The sequence below is a fragment of the Dermacentor albipictus genome, chromosome 2 (genome assembly GCF_038994185.2).
Source record: "Dermacentor albipictus isolate Rhodes 1998 colony chromosome 2, USDA_Dalb.pri_finalv2, whole genome shotgun sequence".
NCBI classification, from domain to species: Eukaryota; Metazoa; Arthropoda; class Arachnida; order Ixodida; family Ixodidae; genus Dermacentor; species Dermacentor albipictus.
Window position 1 is genome coordinate 153,172,968 of NC_091822.1, and position 15,212 is coordinate 153,188,179.

Here is a 15,212-nt window from a genome sequence, read left to right on the forward strand (position 1 = left end):
GTGGCCATGTACTCGGGCCGAAGTTCATCTTTTCGCAAGTCCTTTCAAAATTGCATAGGAACAAGCCTATGTCGGTCCCGACCTCAAATGGCTTTAATAGCCTGTCCATGCGGTATGATTCTGCCTCACTTGATCGTCCTAGAGCGCCTTCACTTCCTTGAGACAACTCCAAACGTTTGCTTTCAAGTTCAAGTTGCATTTTTCTTAACTCGCGATCTTTATCGCGTTCCTCCCTTTCTTTTCTCTCTCGTTCTTCTCTCTTTTTCAGAAGTTCAAACCCCAGTTGAACTTCTTCCTCACTGGCCTGTTCGGAAATGATATGCAATAATTCTGATTTTAGCATTTCCTTACGTACATCTAGGCCCAGTTCCTCACCAACAATCAACAACTCGTCTCTCAGCAGTGTCCTTAATTCCATGACTGCTGCTTTACTGCCTTGATTCTGCTCTCTAAATCTAGCTAGTAAAACACAACCTAGCTAACACACAACAATCTAGCTTCCCTACTGTTCTAAACAGAACAACCACAAAATGAAGCCTAGAAAGTCAAAGCAAAAACCAAGCACTCACCGCAGATACAGCACCATGTCGCAAAGTCCATCCTACCGCTGTCAGCCAGTTGTCAGGATTGGGGGCTCAATCCCTTCGTCCGTGGTCCTTTGCCAAGATTGGAGTACGGCATGAATTCGAAGGTAGCTGGCCCATGCCGTCGTCCAACTTATTTACGCTGAGATCGTTGATGAAGTGAAGAACTGCTTCTCATCGAGAACGAGGAAAAAGGGGTTTATTTACAGAAATTAACTCAGTCTAACATGACTGCTTGAGAAAAAGAGTATTAGTCCAACAGGACTGCATGAGAGAAGTGAACCAGTCTAACATGACTGCTCAGGAGAAGTGCGTCCAACAATCGCACAACCACAGTTTTTATACACTCGATCCGCTGGTCCTACGACGCGGCGGCTGTTCGTTTACACACCACCAACTCGCAGCTGCTCTGAAGACCAGTTTACAGACACAAAGGCACACACATTCCGAAGCCCAAGCGACGGCGTTGAAGGTGGTGCCGTTCCGGAAAATCGACGTTGTCGATCGCGCGTCGCTCATTGTTCCGAGCCACTCCAAACCGGGAGAAGCACAAAAACAAGACGTTCCCGCGGTAGCTTCTTCAGGCGTGTCAAATCAGCTCCGCATTGGGGAACTCTAGAATCATTGTCCACACACCGAATTCGTCCCGTCACCATGTCGAAGGGGCTGGAGGAAGGCGGCGGGTTCCAGCGCAAAGGTCGCTTCTTTGAACGCCTCGCAGCTGCAGCACGGAGAGGTGGAGAGCGGGAGGTGCGCGTCTTGCACCCCTTGTCGTAATCGGGTGGCAAGGTGACAATCTTGTTGTGCAACCCGCCGTTCTTTACAGTGTATACCGAAACATCTAAAACAGCGCCTACGGCTCGGTTCGGCCCAGAAAAGGGTTGGCGCCGCCCGTGGAAGGCGCTCTTCCACGTGCCTCAACCTTGGATTTCGGCGCCTTCTAACAAAAACAGACAAAAATATGCAAACGAATGAGTAAACAACCTGGCTTGGAAAACAGTATATACGCAGCGAGCGAAGACGAAGAATGCTTTTAAGTAAGCAAAGGCGGGTCCTATCTTTCTCAACGCTAAGTGCTCTATTGCAGGGTGCGCGCTTAAAACGCTCTGCTCTCTCTAGATATGTATGTGTGTGCTTTATTTTACACGGATTACGTAACGAGCTGCAAGAAGTTCGCAGAAAGAATGAAATATAGCAGTGTCGCCCCGTAAGTTAAAGCATTGACAACGGCTGCAATGTGCGGCGCCGGCAGCAGGGAGCGCACGTGCCCGTCCCAAAGCGAACGTTCCGCGCTGCCGCTCCCTTCGCCGTTTCAGCATGTGCCGCGCGTGGAAAACTCGGCAGATCACGTGACGTCCACCAGGGGGCGCGGCAATTAAGACTGCTCGCACGATGCCACCAGCCTACACCAAGGAGGTTATCTTTAAATAAAACATGTTGGCTGTCCCGTAATCGAGAGATGTAAGCATGAAAAGAAAGTTCGAAAAATGAAATCGTGCGAAATTCACCCTTCTTTGAAGCTTGATTAAAATACGAATCCCCTTAAACGGTGTTAACACCTTTCCACATGAAGGGTGCAATGCACATTAATGCACTCACTGTTCGGGTGTTTTATGCAGAAAAGCCTTTTTTGCGAGAGAGTAATTAAGCCTGTAATTGATCCATTAAACCCATTAAAGGACAGCGTAAACGATAACGTAATGTGATATAAAAGATAAAACAGCACCAACAGGTAAAAAAATATGCACTGACACTGGCAAATTATAACCGGCATGCTTTGGAGATTTTAGCAACACCACTGCGATTCAGATGCCGTGCTCAGAAGGGCGAGCCGTAACTTCAGCATAGCTTCGGAAATGGTGCCGTGTGCTGTACTGGGTAGGTTAATGATTTAGCTGTGCCCCAAGTCCTACTTGCTCAACAGGTGCACAGTCGGGACATATAAGCTGCTCATTGTGCCGGTGGGACCATCTAAAGCTATAGAGGGATCGCAGCGGCTTAATTCGTTTATCGCCATAACCGCGAGTCCATTTTTGCCGGTCTGAAATCTGCTCAGCTATGACGCTGGGCAAGGCGCTAGCTAGTCCCGTCTAAAACCATTCGAACTTCGAAGTTCAGTGGCTGCAGGTTCACAATCGGTGGATGTTCCAGTGATTTTATGAAGACCGATTTAGCAGCAGTAGAGCCAAGCGTCGCAACCGCTTAGCCGACGGAACAGGTTGCTTTCGGTTAAACGGCATAGAACTCTTTTATTCGTCTGAAAATACATGCGACACGGTCGAAGATGTTAACGAACTTATTTACATTCATCTATTATTCTGCTTTGCGGTGATGTTACAGTGTTCAAGATTAAGGCAGTTCTAACCTGACAGAGGTTCCTGCCGTCATTTGCGCCGCCTGTCCGGACATCACTGGCACTAGAAGCAAGGAGCCGTGCCATCACTATACAGCAATGCTTATAGGAAAAAACCAGCGCTCGGAGTGCGGACGTGCGAGGAGGACAAAGAATAAAGAATGTCGAACTCAACACTGACACCGGACAAAAGAATCGCCTATCAGGCTCCGCAGTGTCCCGTTACTCGACCGCAACAAGACAGGAAGCGAAGGTACAGGACGTGGCTGGTCCGCCGTGGTCTCCCGTTTCCTTGCAGCTCGTATACCTACGCCACATGACTTCCGCGGTACGTACGCCGTGTACAGCAGCAACGGCAGTCCACGTCTTTCTCGTCTGGCGGGAGGACGCGCACGCGGTCGACAATGACGCCGCAGATCAAGCTCTCGACCCTGCTGCTCCTGGTAGCCACTCTGTGGCGGCCCAGTTTCCAAGAGGTGGCCAGGGAAGGCTCCGGCAGCGGGGCCAAGAAGGCCGAGCCCTTGTCGGGAGGCATCGCTTTGCCCGACCTCTACCTGTGGACTGACTCCGGCCTCAAAGGCGACCTGTCCCTGCCCGACGCGCCGCACGCGCTCCTCGACGTGAACTACGCCGGCGTGGTCGTGTCCGAACTCAACAAGACGTACACGGTCGAACAGACGAAGGACGCCCCGGAGGTTTGGCTGCGGGGCTACCTCAGGTGCGGCTCTCCGTACTCGCTGCTCATGGTGGATCCGGACGCGCCCAGCCGCAAGCAGCCGGATAAGCGGAGCTGGCTCCACTGGATGGTGCTCAACGCGGCGAGCACCGAGCGCTTCCACGACGGAGACGTGGCCATGCCGTACGAGGGTCCGAACCCTCCCCAGGGGTCGGGACCCCACCGGTACGTGCTTCTGGTGTACTGCCAGGACGGGGCGCACCTGAGCAAGGAGGAGGTGGCGCCCAAGGAGAGGCCCAGCTACAGGGTCGCCGACTTCGCCGAGAAACTGACCACGAAGATGCCCGTAGCGGGATGCTTCTATTACGTCGAGAACGCCTGAGTGGAAGTCGGCGTCGCAAGACACCTTCAAGCGCGCGGCGAGTATATGCTGCGGCACCGCGAGACGCGTACGTTGTGCCAGCATGGCCGTCGCTGAACTGTGTAATACACCCGAAATACCGTTTGTATAGGGCGAGTTCGTACGATAAAATTTTCAAACAAGAAGCAGTGCCCGCGTCGCCTGTTTTTCTTTCGTCTGTACGTCTTTCCTGAGTATGTGGCAATAGCGGTGTACATCTTCGTAGACCTGGCTGTCGAAGGAAACCCGTTGAAATGAATCGGCCTTATGCTGCGAAATGTTTTCTTTCAGTATATACTCATGCTAGTCTCGTTATTTTTCGCGAAGACGCCATTGCACGCTTAAATCAGATCACGGCCTCGATTGACCCCGACTGGCTGCGACCACGAATCGCAGGAGACTGAGGGCGCAGCACAATGTATTTGTAGAGTCACGCGCCACTGCCAGAATTTTTGCAAGCGACGCATCATTAGAGCTTTCAAAAGTATTGAATGTTGGGGTAGCTCGTACAGGTTCGTTGCTGGCGTAATGGCGCCACAGAAAGTAAGGACAACCCGCCGTGGTTGCTCAGTGGCTATGGTGTTAGGCTGCTGAGCACGAGGTCGCGGGATCGAATCCCGGCCACGGCGGCCGCATTTCGATGGGGCGAAATGCGAAAACACCCGTGTACTTAGATTTAGGCGCACGTTGAAGAACCCCAGGTGGTCGAAATTTCCGGAGTCCTCCACTACGGCTGCCTCATAATCACAAAGTGGTTTTGGCACGTAAAAACCCCATAATTTAATTTTAAAGTAAGGACAGTATAGAAATAGCGAACACAAGCGCCGTGGTTGGACTGAATTGGTGCTTCATTGCTCATTAAAGCAATACAGTAGAGCTTCGCCATCATGCATCACAGCAGACTGCAGCACACATCCCAGAAACGGCCGCGAAGAAGTGCCTTTTCTATCGATAAACGCATCCTCGAAATGGTGCCGCCAGCAATGCGACCAAGCGCATACACTTCCGCAGAGGTTGGGTCATGGAGGGTACGCGTTGTCAAAAGCTCATTTCAATGTGTAGCGCTTAGTGCAAAATTCAGAATAAGATGAGCACCATTTAGAACGCTACTGTCACTTTTTGCACTTTGAGGCAGGTATACGTAGCGCCACAGAATACGCCAACACATCTAAAGTCAAACCTCGATTTAACGAAGTGCTTCCCATTTCCCGGCAAAGGTCCACAGAGCCTAGTAATGCACTGAGAAGCTTGAAGGAACGAAGTAAACTCGACATCTCATCCGATTTAAAGAAGTCTTGTGGGAAACTTATTTATGTGAAATCAACTTTCAAACTTTCAAAGTATGGGAAAAGATGCGTCCAACAGGAAAATGCCGCGTTCAAAATGCCTCAGAATTATATCAGTACGCACATTGCCATGCCGGTGAAAGGCGGGCCAATTTCCTTTCATGAAAGCTCTACCAGATGGCTACAGCTGCTCTGTCTCGGCAGAGTTGAAACAGGTATTGCCTTCTCTGTGAAGCCTTAGTGCGCAATTGCATAGTCCTGCAAAGCTCATGAAGGCCAATTCTGCATATCTGCTTATTATACGTTATTTGATTGAGTGTTCTCGATTTAACGAAACTGAGTTCCAGCGACTTCGTTAAATCGAGGTTTAGCTTACTTCCATTTTATGATCCACTCACTTTTATTCTCAATGGCAGCAAGGGGGCAATGCTAATAGTCAAAATTTATCAACACCCCCAGTCCCAACAGAAGAGACACGCATGGAGATCCAGGAAGCAACCAAGATTACAAAGCAGCCAAGATTAACAAACAAAATAAACAGCTAGTGCATTAGAAAAACGATTGATGTACGAGGGCAAGGAGGAAATGCACCTCAACTGCATTTCCCTTTACTGTAATTTAACGCCTGTGCCACTAGCCGTGCTGGCGTAGTGGCTTCGCGTTGCGCTGCTAAGAACGAGGTCGCGGAATCGAATCCCGGCGGCGGCGGCGTTTCAATGGGGACTAAATTGAAGAACGCCCGCATACTATGCATTGGGTGCACGTTTAAGGACCCCAGGTAGTAAAAATTAATCCGGAGTCCCCCCTACAGCGTGCCTTATAATCATATCGTGGTTTCGGCCCGTTAAATTCTAGAATTTAGATTTAACGCCTATGGCCAGCAAGGGGAAGCTATCTGCCTGTCAATCTATGAGTAATGTACTAGCAGCAACGCTGGTTTTCCTGGGTTCGTTCTCGCAAGCACATACCATCCCACTACAGGTAAGCGTGCCAACTCAGATTCAAGGATGCTTTAAGTATTGTAAACACTACTTCAGCAAGTGACAGTAAACATATACGCAATGGGCGAGACATGTAAATTGAATGTTTAAGCTTAAACATTAAATTTAGTTCGTTATAACAGTGTTCGCTATATTGAGGTTCGACTTGTTATCCTTATGTGCATGAGTAACGGTATATTGAACCTAAACTGTCATAAAAAAAAAACTTGAACGGAAGCTCTCTGAACGGGAACTGCCAATTTTCACCTTCTACAGCTGTAAGTCCGTATTGATATTCTGCAATTTATTCGTAATAAATTGAAAAAAAATCAATTTCTTGGCCAATCCCCTTTAGTGGGTGGGAGTCACATACTTGATATGGAGCACCAACTAAGGTGTGCACAACATTGCATGGCGCTCGGCGTGGCAGTGTGTGACGCGACAATGTGAAGTACAGATGTACATTGTCGAAAAAAAAAAATGACAAGCAAAGTGCCAACAATCCCGATCCAAACTAAGCGACACCTAAGAGAAGCACCTAAATCAGTTCGGACAAATAAAGTATTCTTTGGAAACTATATTTTCATTAATTTTGGAAGAAGCTGATTAAAATAAAAAATGAAGTTCAAGCTAATTTTTTTTTTTAATTTCATGCAGTCAGGAGTTTCAAACCATTCTTTTTTTTTATTTGGGCTTTACGTTAGCCCTGTAAATGTTCCTGAAACTTACCATGTTCGATCTCTGGCCGCTTCAGAAAAGAATGAGCTTACTGATAAACAATTGACTAGGCCCTAGAAGACACCCGTCAAAATCCACGACACCACGGCGAGCTGGGGTGCTATCCTGGACGTACGTTTGCCAAATTCCGCCACATCGCCGAATTTGGCAATGGTGGCATGTCGAGCCAATCGGAGAGGCCGTAGCATACCCCCGGGTTGCAGCCGATTGGTTCAAAATGCCGCCATTATAGCGTACGACAATACCGTGGAATTTGGCAACGTCCAGGGGTGCTATTCCGGTGTTCCGCCAGAAAGTCAAATTTCCAATGTGTTCCGCTCGGATTGGCCCACAGGGCTGGCTACGGCCTCCCTGATTAGCTCAAAATGCCGCCATTACAGAATTTGGCAATGTCCAGAACAGGGCCCCCTTAGTGTAGGATCTTGAAGGCGGCGTTGCCACCGGTCGTTCCTTCTTATGGCTTACCAAGCCGCGTCTCGTGGTGAAAGTGACGTTTTTGGTATTATAGAAGAGTAATTTTTTTTTACTAACACACACGCAAAATCGATTTTTTTTTTGTTAATGTCCCTCACAGCAGCAGTACAGCAGGTGAAAGTACACGTGCCACCGTGTCGTGGAATACCATCTCTATAGCACTGCCTTCTGGTATGCGCACTGAACTGCAGTGCTCGCACCATTTGGACAAGACGCAACGAGTTCGGAATGGTGGATCTGCGACATTTTCACGTCTTCTGAAGCTGTCATCGAAGTTTCGTGCCGTTCAAGCAATCGGTTGCCAGCGACGAACGCCGTAACACCAGCTGGCTGCGCTGCACCGCCGCTGCCATTGTAAAAACAGCCATCCGCGGTACGACAGACGCTACTTGGAGGCTGCCCGCGGAACTCGTGGACCGCTGGCATTGAAAAGAGTACACGCAAGACTGTCTTAGTGCCAAAAGATGACAAACAAGTGCATAGGGCCCTGTATCGACTCGAGCTCTAACTTGAGGTTACAGCTCGAGTGATACTGTGAACAAGCATTAGGAAAACTCGGAAGCACAATTTTTTTGCAACTTGCCTGGGAAGCAATTAGCGCATGTAATGAGGTCTTGACTGGTTACCCGGATGATCACGTTTTGTTCTTGCAACTTGCTCGCATGTTTTCATTTGAGTGCCCGGATAACGGCTTTGGCTTTTGGCTATGGTCACTCGAAGGTCGCAAACTACGGGAGCTTAAAGGCCAACTGCTACGGAATTTCACTTGGGCTAAATCGACTACAAATGCCTAGCGCACATTCTCTTAAGTAATTTTGAACAAGCTGCAGGGATAGTAATCACCTAATTTTGTTATTAGCAGCTATTAAATAGCGCCTATGCAGACGTGTGCACCTGGCGGCAAAGCGGTAGCGATGCGGATGTGGCACGTAGTGAAGAACCGTACACAACCGCTGATCTCTCAGATGCGCCATGTTGCGCCTAGCAGGCGCATTGCTCGCTCGTCATTTGCGAGTCGACGGGCGTCACTATCGGCATGCGTTGCCCCTGCTGCGCTCGTGATCGGAGCCGTTGCAAGAAGGTCGATGCTCGAACACGTACTCGAGCGCGAGCAATGGCTGTGCAGCACACGACGCCGAGCAGAGGAAGGCCGAACGTATCTTTCTTGCCCCAGCTTTCCGAGAGCCAAGTGTGCACCGCGGCGCGACACGCAAGTGCGATGCGGACCAGCTAACGCGTACAAAGCATGTAAACTTCAGTATACGACGCTGCATGTACTTCAACAGCACAGTCACTCACCCACGAAGATGTGCTCGGCAAACGCTTTCTCAAGTTGACTAAATGTACTATATGCCGCGATGGCGCAAGAAAACCAAATGCAACGTTCAAAGTTGAGCGATGTATGGGCAAGTTGTATTCAAGAACAATATTCTCGAGCGATCAATTCCGGTAGTGCATCATCTTCAAGACGTTTCACGCGTCTGTACGTCGGACGCGTCGAAGACCTTCCTGAACCTTTCCCAGACAGCACCAGAACCGAGCAGGAACCGTGTGCTGCATTTGTCGCGAAGGAGAACGCAACGCGACCGCCATGGTGCACATGCAGCGGCAAGGAATGCGGGAATGCAATGCCGCCACAGCGAACTGGGCGAATATTTATCGCGGCCGCAGACCGGCCCGTCTGGCCGCGAGTTTATGCATACTTGGCATGCTCTCTTCGCGCGCTTTCACTCGCACAAGCAGCATACGGCGTTATCGCCCTTGAACATTACACTAACGTCACGGCGACGCCAACGGCAAAAAATGCGTCTGGAGTGTCCATATAATTGCTATTGCAATAAGAAGTTTTCGTTGAAAAAATCTGGCTAGTGCTGACTTCACAATTTTACGTCTGCGTGGTACTCATCAAGTCAGGCCTGTGAATAAATGACAACTATTACAATTTTCAAACATTTTATTTCGAAAATGGCCCGGTAAAATTTTAAAAAAAAAGAGAAGACAGCTTGAAAAAGTCTTACAGCATCACACACAAAAAAAGAAACACCATGTTGCAGTATAGCAGTTGTAGGTACCACCATCACCAATATGGGCATTTCCGTGGCATAATTCGAGGCGTACTGTGGAAGAATTCTCATATAAACTGCTGCTGCCCTCATAACACACACTCGTGCAGCAAAAGAGCTGCCCTGTATAAACATGCGAAAAAGACCTGTGGTGATGAGCACAACAAACATAGGACAAGGAAATAAAAAAAAAGCCTTAAATACGTTAATATATATATATATATATATATAGTATGTATAGACCTTTTCTTTTAAAAAAATGCAAACACCGCCACTTGCTCATAAAAGAAAAGCCAGGTAAAAAAAAAAACTGCCAAGAAGTGCTCCTTTTTCCTCTCCCCACTTTACCATTTTTTTTTTATTTGGAAGGCTGAAAAATGGCACTTTTTGATTATGTGATGATTTGTCTGTTGTCCCCTTACCCCCTATACAAAATAAAAAAGAGTAAAAACAAGAAGTGTTTCCGATGATTCAAGAGAGACGGGGCGGAAAACGAAGTGAAGAAGTGCACCTCCTGTGCTCCCAGTCTCGCTAAGTTCGCGCAGTGTAAGCAAACGTTACGGAATGTGTCAACCAACCAGAAAAGAGAACCAGATGAAGGGCTCCTACACTCTCACCCTTCGCACAACCAAGGTTCAACGGGAGCTTTATGGAAGTGCCATGGTATTGCGCAATGGGCAAGCCTTCCTTATTCTCCCTTTACTGAAACGCAGAATTCGGCTTTCACTATACCAACTGGCTGACACGAGCCATAAAGCCTTGGGCTGTATGCTGCACAGAATTGACGAGACAAAGTACAGTTGCCCCCTGTGCTCGCGGTGAGATACAACTGCATGAAATCTTTTCGCCGTCACTTTGAGTAGAAATTGAGGAATGCACACGGGTGAGTGCAAACAAGGTCAGAGAAAGACACGTGCCATGAGCAGCCCCTATGGGGCGACGCACCTAATAAAAGTGCAATATGTGGTCCTTCTAGTATATAATATAGTATAAGTTGACACAAGTATGGTCGCACTAGGCGTGGCCATAACGAAAAAATTAAAAATCTGGGCTGCTTGTCCTACTAGCAGCGTAGCGTGGATGCTGCAGCGTTAACTGCGTCTGTGCAAATGCAAAGAAAAAGACACTCGGAACACAAGCAGACGGCATTCCAGCAAGCTGCAACATACCGAAGCTCGCACGGAAATCTCTCATCTCTTTTTGCGCATGCCGACGACGCAAAGGCATTTCTTCCATCACAGAAACAAGAAAAACGAGGCCCACAAATAAATAAAAGTAAAGAAGCAATAACTGCAGTACAAAAATGTGCAACAGCCTGCACAGCCTCGCTCTGTGGCCTCTCGACGATGCGTGATTAAACATAACATTACAGCACTCACTTCGTCATGTCAATCAAATAGAACAACAGTTTGAGACACTACTGCAGGCAAATGAAAAGTGAAAAACACAGTTCGAAATAACGAATGATGGGAGACTGTAGTCAAGGCAGGCTGGATAAGAGCGTAGGCCATTAAAACTTCTGTTAGAGGAATAAGAGTGCTGTTTTGGAGGTCAAAATTGACCAGCACTTATTATCTGACCTACCTCAGCTGCTACCTCATTTCGCTACCTGCAATTTCAAATGTCTGGCTTATGTTTCTTTTATCCCCGAAAGAAGTTACAAGCAAGGTAGTGAGCTGTGCACACAGTAACCAAGTTATACAAGGTGGGAAAAACTACTCCGAGATCTATTCCCGCGTAGATGCCTCAACAAAGGTGGCCTCGAGAAACATGAAGCAAGAATCTTTTTTGCATCAATGAGACTCGTGCCTGTCATGCTAAAGCATGACAACACAGAGAGCTGCTGCATTTGTGCCAAGGTAAAGGCACTTACGGTGCTTGCAGTATCGACCACCAAACTTGGAATGATGAAACACTGACAGTACTCAATCAAATCAAGGTGACACGGTTCGAGTATCCTGGCAATCTCAGCAGAGCTGTTGCATGCTCCTTTTCCCGCATATACTGCATATACCCTTTTCCCAGATACCCATATTGGTTTCGCCAGCTCAGCATCAACAAGGGTCAAACACAGCCCTGGCAGTCTACCCTAGGAAGAAGGCAGAGGTTATGAACGGATTGCCTCGTCTTATTCACAGTCAAAAAGTACACGTCACTACGTGCAAAGACAAGGGCTGTCGCTAGTCCGAATGGTGGTTCTGCCAGCGCTCCTAAGTGTGCTTTTTCTTCTGAGCCTCCGGATACGCAACACCCAATCCAAGCACCACTGCACAAGTTTAGCCAACCAGCGATGTCACCAGTGTACTCTTTGGTGACAAAAAGCAGTACATCGTGCGCTTCACAGACTGTAAAAACAAGGAAAAAGCTCTTCTCCCCTTGCCTCTGTGCTTTCTTGAGACTCCCTCGGTCATGTAGCAGCAAAGCACATGCCTAGGAAAGTGTGGGGGAAGGAGGTACAATCATCGGCAAAGTAAACACGTAAAAATAGAAACATTCCTGCTGATCCTTCCCTTGCGAGGAGGAAGAAAATGCAAAGATGCGCAGTTGGCCAAGAAAGTTTACGGGTCATGAGTTTCCGCAGCCAACCCGGATTTATGCGGCAGTTAGACATGAGGCTACACTGCCCAGGTTTCGCGATGACATGGCTTCTTGTCGCGAGTCCCATGTTTCCCGAACTTTTGTAGCCAACTGTACAACGCAGCTGCCCCTCAATCCCACTCTCTCGCAACTTATTCCTCTTCTACACTGTTGGACATGCGCGCCCACATGCTAGGGATGCACAGCCACAAGTTAACACGCATTAATGTGTGTGTGGGTGTGGTTGGGTGGTGGGACTGTGCTTTGTTCCTTAAACCAAGAAAAAAAAAAAGGTGCGCAAGAAATGGCCAAAAAAATGAGGAGACCAACAAGTAACAGGGAAATTAAATAAAAAGAAATGCCTGTTGCTAAGAGGAACTAGCTGCAATGTGAAAACAATTATGCGGAGAGGAATAAAAACAAAATAAATGAAAACAAATGCACATGGTGTGAAATACGATAAGGTTCCAAGCGGCGGGTGCTAGCTGATGAAGGCTGGTTCAATTTGTAGGAGAGCTCCTGTTTTGAGAAAAAGAGAAAGAGAGAGCAGGAGAGCAGAAAATTAGAGATGGGCACAGATTACAACAAATTGAGTTTTAATAACAGGCAAGAGTAAGCAATGTTGGCACTTTCAACGGTTTTCTCATGCAAGCCAGTGGGAAGTATGTGGCGAGATGCTTGTGGCGATCACGTCCCAGCGTTTCTTTTGCATTTCTCAAGTTGAGATGTTGCCGCAGCAACCATCCCGCATCGTATAAGAGGCTCCTTTTGGGGCCACCAAAGTGATGCCTCAACGGAGCTCGTATGTCACTTGCCGCTTGTGACCACTCTTAACAGTTGATATAGGAGTGCCATTCTTGAATGCCGACAGCCGCGGCTTGTGAACAACCCGTGATCAGAGCACGCAGGAGGCAGAGTTAAACAAGTCAACACAATCAGAAGGCGGATGGAGGAAGGTGTTGGGGAGGAGAACTGGCCTCCCCGCGATTAAATTTTTCTTGGAACAGCTACGCCATCTCCCGTTTTGTTTTTTGTTTTCATGCAACTCTGTTATAACAGTTATTGGTTATAACAATGGAATTTTCGTGGCACTTGAATATCGTTATAACTGGGTTGGACTGTACGCTAAATACCGCGGTTTTCAGTGCCATGTTAGCAACTTGTACCTCCAAGTCTCAATGCAATCCTAGACAAGTTGCCCAACCAAACTTGTTTCTTTCTTAATATTAATGCCACTTTAACTGTGCTTTTACTGTGCTTGTTTACGGCGCAATGGTTACGTATGGCGACTTAGTGTATTTGACATAATGCTCGCTTTACGAGGCGAGCAATTGTGATGGTTGAGAAGGTGGGAAACACCGCCGTGGTTGGTTGGCTCAACGTCAACAATTCATAAATGGCACGACCAGCGGGAGGCCCTCTTTAAGGGGGGACACGGGTCTTTAGACCCAAAATATCGTAAAAAAAACGAATTTTGGAAAATAGCATTTCTCTAATCTACATCTACTATTCTCCCTATCTGCCAAGTTTCAAATCTCGTAAGGTCATATTTCAGCCGTACGAACAATTTAAAAACAGATGGGGCACCTGATTTTTCGCATGTGTCGACGCGAAAACGACACACATGCAATGACGCCGCGCTCGCGTACTAGTGCCTTGAGGGCGGCCATCTTGGTCTCGTTTGAAAGAACGCGGTTTCAGCTTCAAATATCGCGCGCTGCCGCTTCGTTAGGCTTGCTGGTTCAATACAAAAACCGGCGGCAAAAATAGATGAAACGCGCGTTCTCATTCGCTGTCGCATGCACGTGACGAGATAACGCCACGTGATTGGCTGGGCGCACTCCCGAGCTGTCTGCTAGCCGCAGCAGAGGCGCACGCGAGACGCCATGTTCGATGCGATCGTTGTGTGAGTACGCGCGACGATGCCTCCTCCGCTCCGAAAGTTTGACTCTAAGCACAAGTATGGAAAGAAAAGGAAGAAGTCCATGCTCAACAACTTCAAAAAACGCCCCACCGCGTCGCAAGTGGTTGAGGACGAGCCACCAACGGCGTCAAGCGACGGAACTGATGGAGCCGACCGAGTGCTAGGCCTAGGTGGTGCGACAACGAGTAGGTGCGACGAAAATGCCAGCCGCGTCCGTCGTGACACCGTTATGCTGACGCCTTCAGATTTGGAGGTAATCGACATGAGATCCGACGAGAAACTACAAGAGCTCGCGTCAACCGCAGCAGTGAGCCGTAAGTCGGAGATCTTGTCCGCTGGCGATGTCGCGGCCGGCCCGCTTGACGACACAGTTTTCACCGTGGTGTGCCTGGAATCGGTGAACGCACTGCTGGAGCATATGAATTGTAATACATGCGGCGGTAGCGCGAAAATCAGCCGGAAGGAGCGCGAATATGGCCTTGCAGTAAGTCTGGTGCTCATATGCTCGAAATGCGGCGACAAAGCGTCAGCGTGGAGCTCGCCGCGTGTGAATGGGACTCAGAAAGTGAATCCGTTACCGTCAATATTCTGGCTGCGCGCGCAAGGCAAAGCAACGGCAATCGGCAAACTGCGTTCAATGATATTTTCGCAACAATGAATATATCGCACCGCGGGCTCCATACGAAAACGTGGCAGGGGTACGTCAAAACGAAGTTGACGCCCGCCGCGACCCGCGCAGCTGAGACGCTTACAACAGAATGCGCGAAGTCGGTCCGGCAGCTTTACAGCCAATTAAACTTCGGCAACCCGGGCAACGTCGCTGTATCGTACGACGGGTCTTGGATGACTCGCGGGCACAGTTCGCACATCGGTGTCGGCGCTGGTGAAAAGTGTATGCAGCGCATGGAGGAAAAAGACCGGCGCCGATCAGCCGCATCTGAACACAAGCGTGCATCGGCAGAAAATGTGCAGTGCTTGTTCAAAAAGCGCCACCGAGGCACAAATGCCCAAACTGACTATGCCCCAGGAGCCTACTAATGTTTTGGGAATGTGTATGTGCACACATTTGTGAATCTTCACAATTAAATGTGACATTTATTTGTTTTCTTGATTTTCTCGAAATGCTAATTTTACCCACCCAGCAAGACATTTACTGT

General features: G+C 48.5%; 2 protein-coding genes across 4 annotated transcripts in view; one reads left to right on the forward strand and one right to left on the reverse strand.

The window, feature by feature from the left end:
- The first annotated feature begins 3,273 nt into the window (after positions 1 to 3,273).
- On the forward strand, positions 3,274 to 4,159 carry LOC135899869 (protein D1-like). Its single transcript, XM_065429263.1, has one exon. The coding sequence runs from the start codon at positions 3,342 to 3,344 to the stop codon at positions 3,993 to 3,995; it is 654 nt and encodes a 217-aa protein (XP_065285335.1). The 5' UTR covers positions 3,274 to 3,341; the 3' UTR covers positions 3,996 to 4,159.
- Positions 4,160 to 9,427: 5,268 nt separating this feature from the next.
- The window catches only part of l(2)gl (LLGL domain-containing protein l(2)gl), a 68,304-nt gene continuing 62,519 nt past the window's right edge, over positions 9,428 to 15,212 (reverse strand). For all 3 annotated transcript variants that reach the window (XM_065429265.1, XM_065429264.1, XM_065429266.1), the window contains one exon: positions 9,428 to 12,650. In XM_065429265.1, coding sequence (XP_065285337.1) covers positions 12,632 to 12,650 — 19 coding nt within the window. In that variant the 3' untranslated portion in view covers positions 9,428 to 12,631. The remainder of the gene's footprint in view (positions 12,651 to 15,212) is intronic.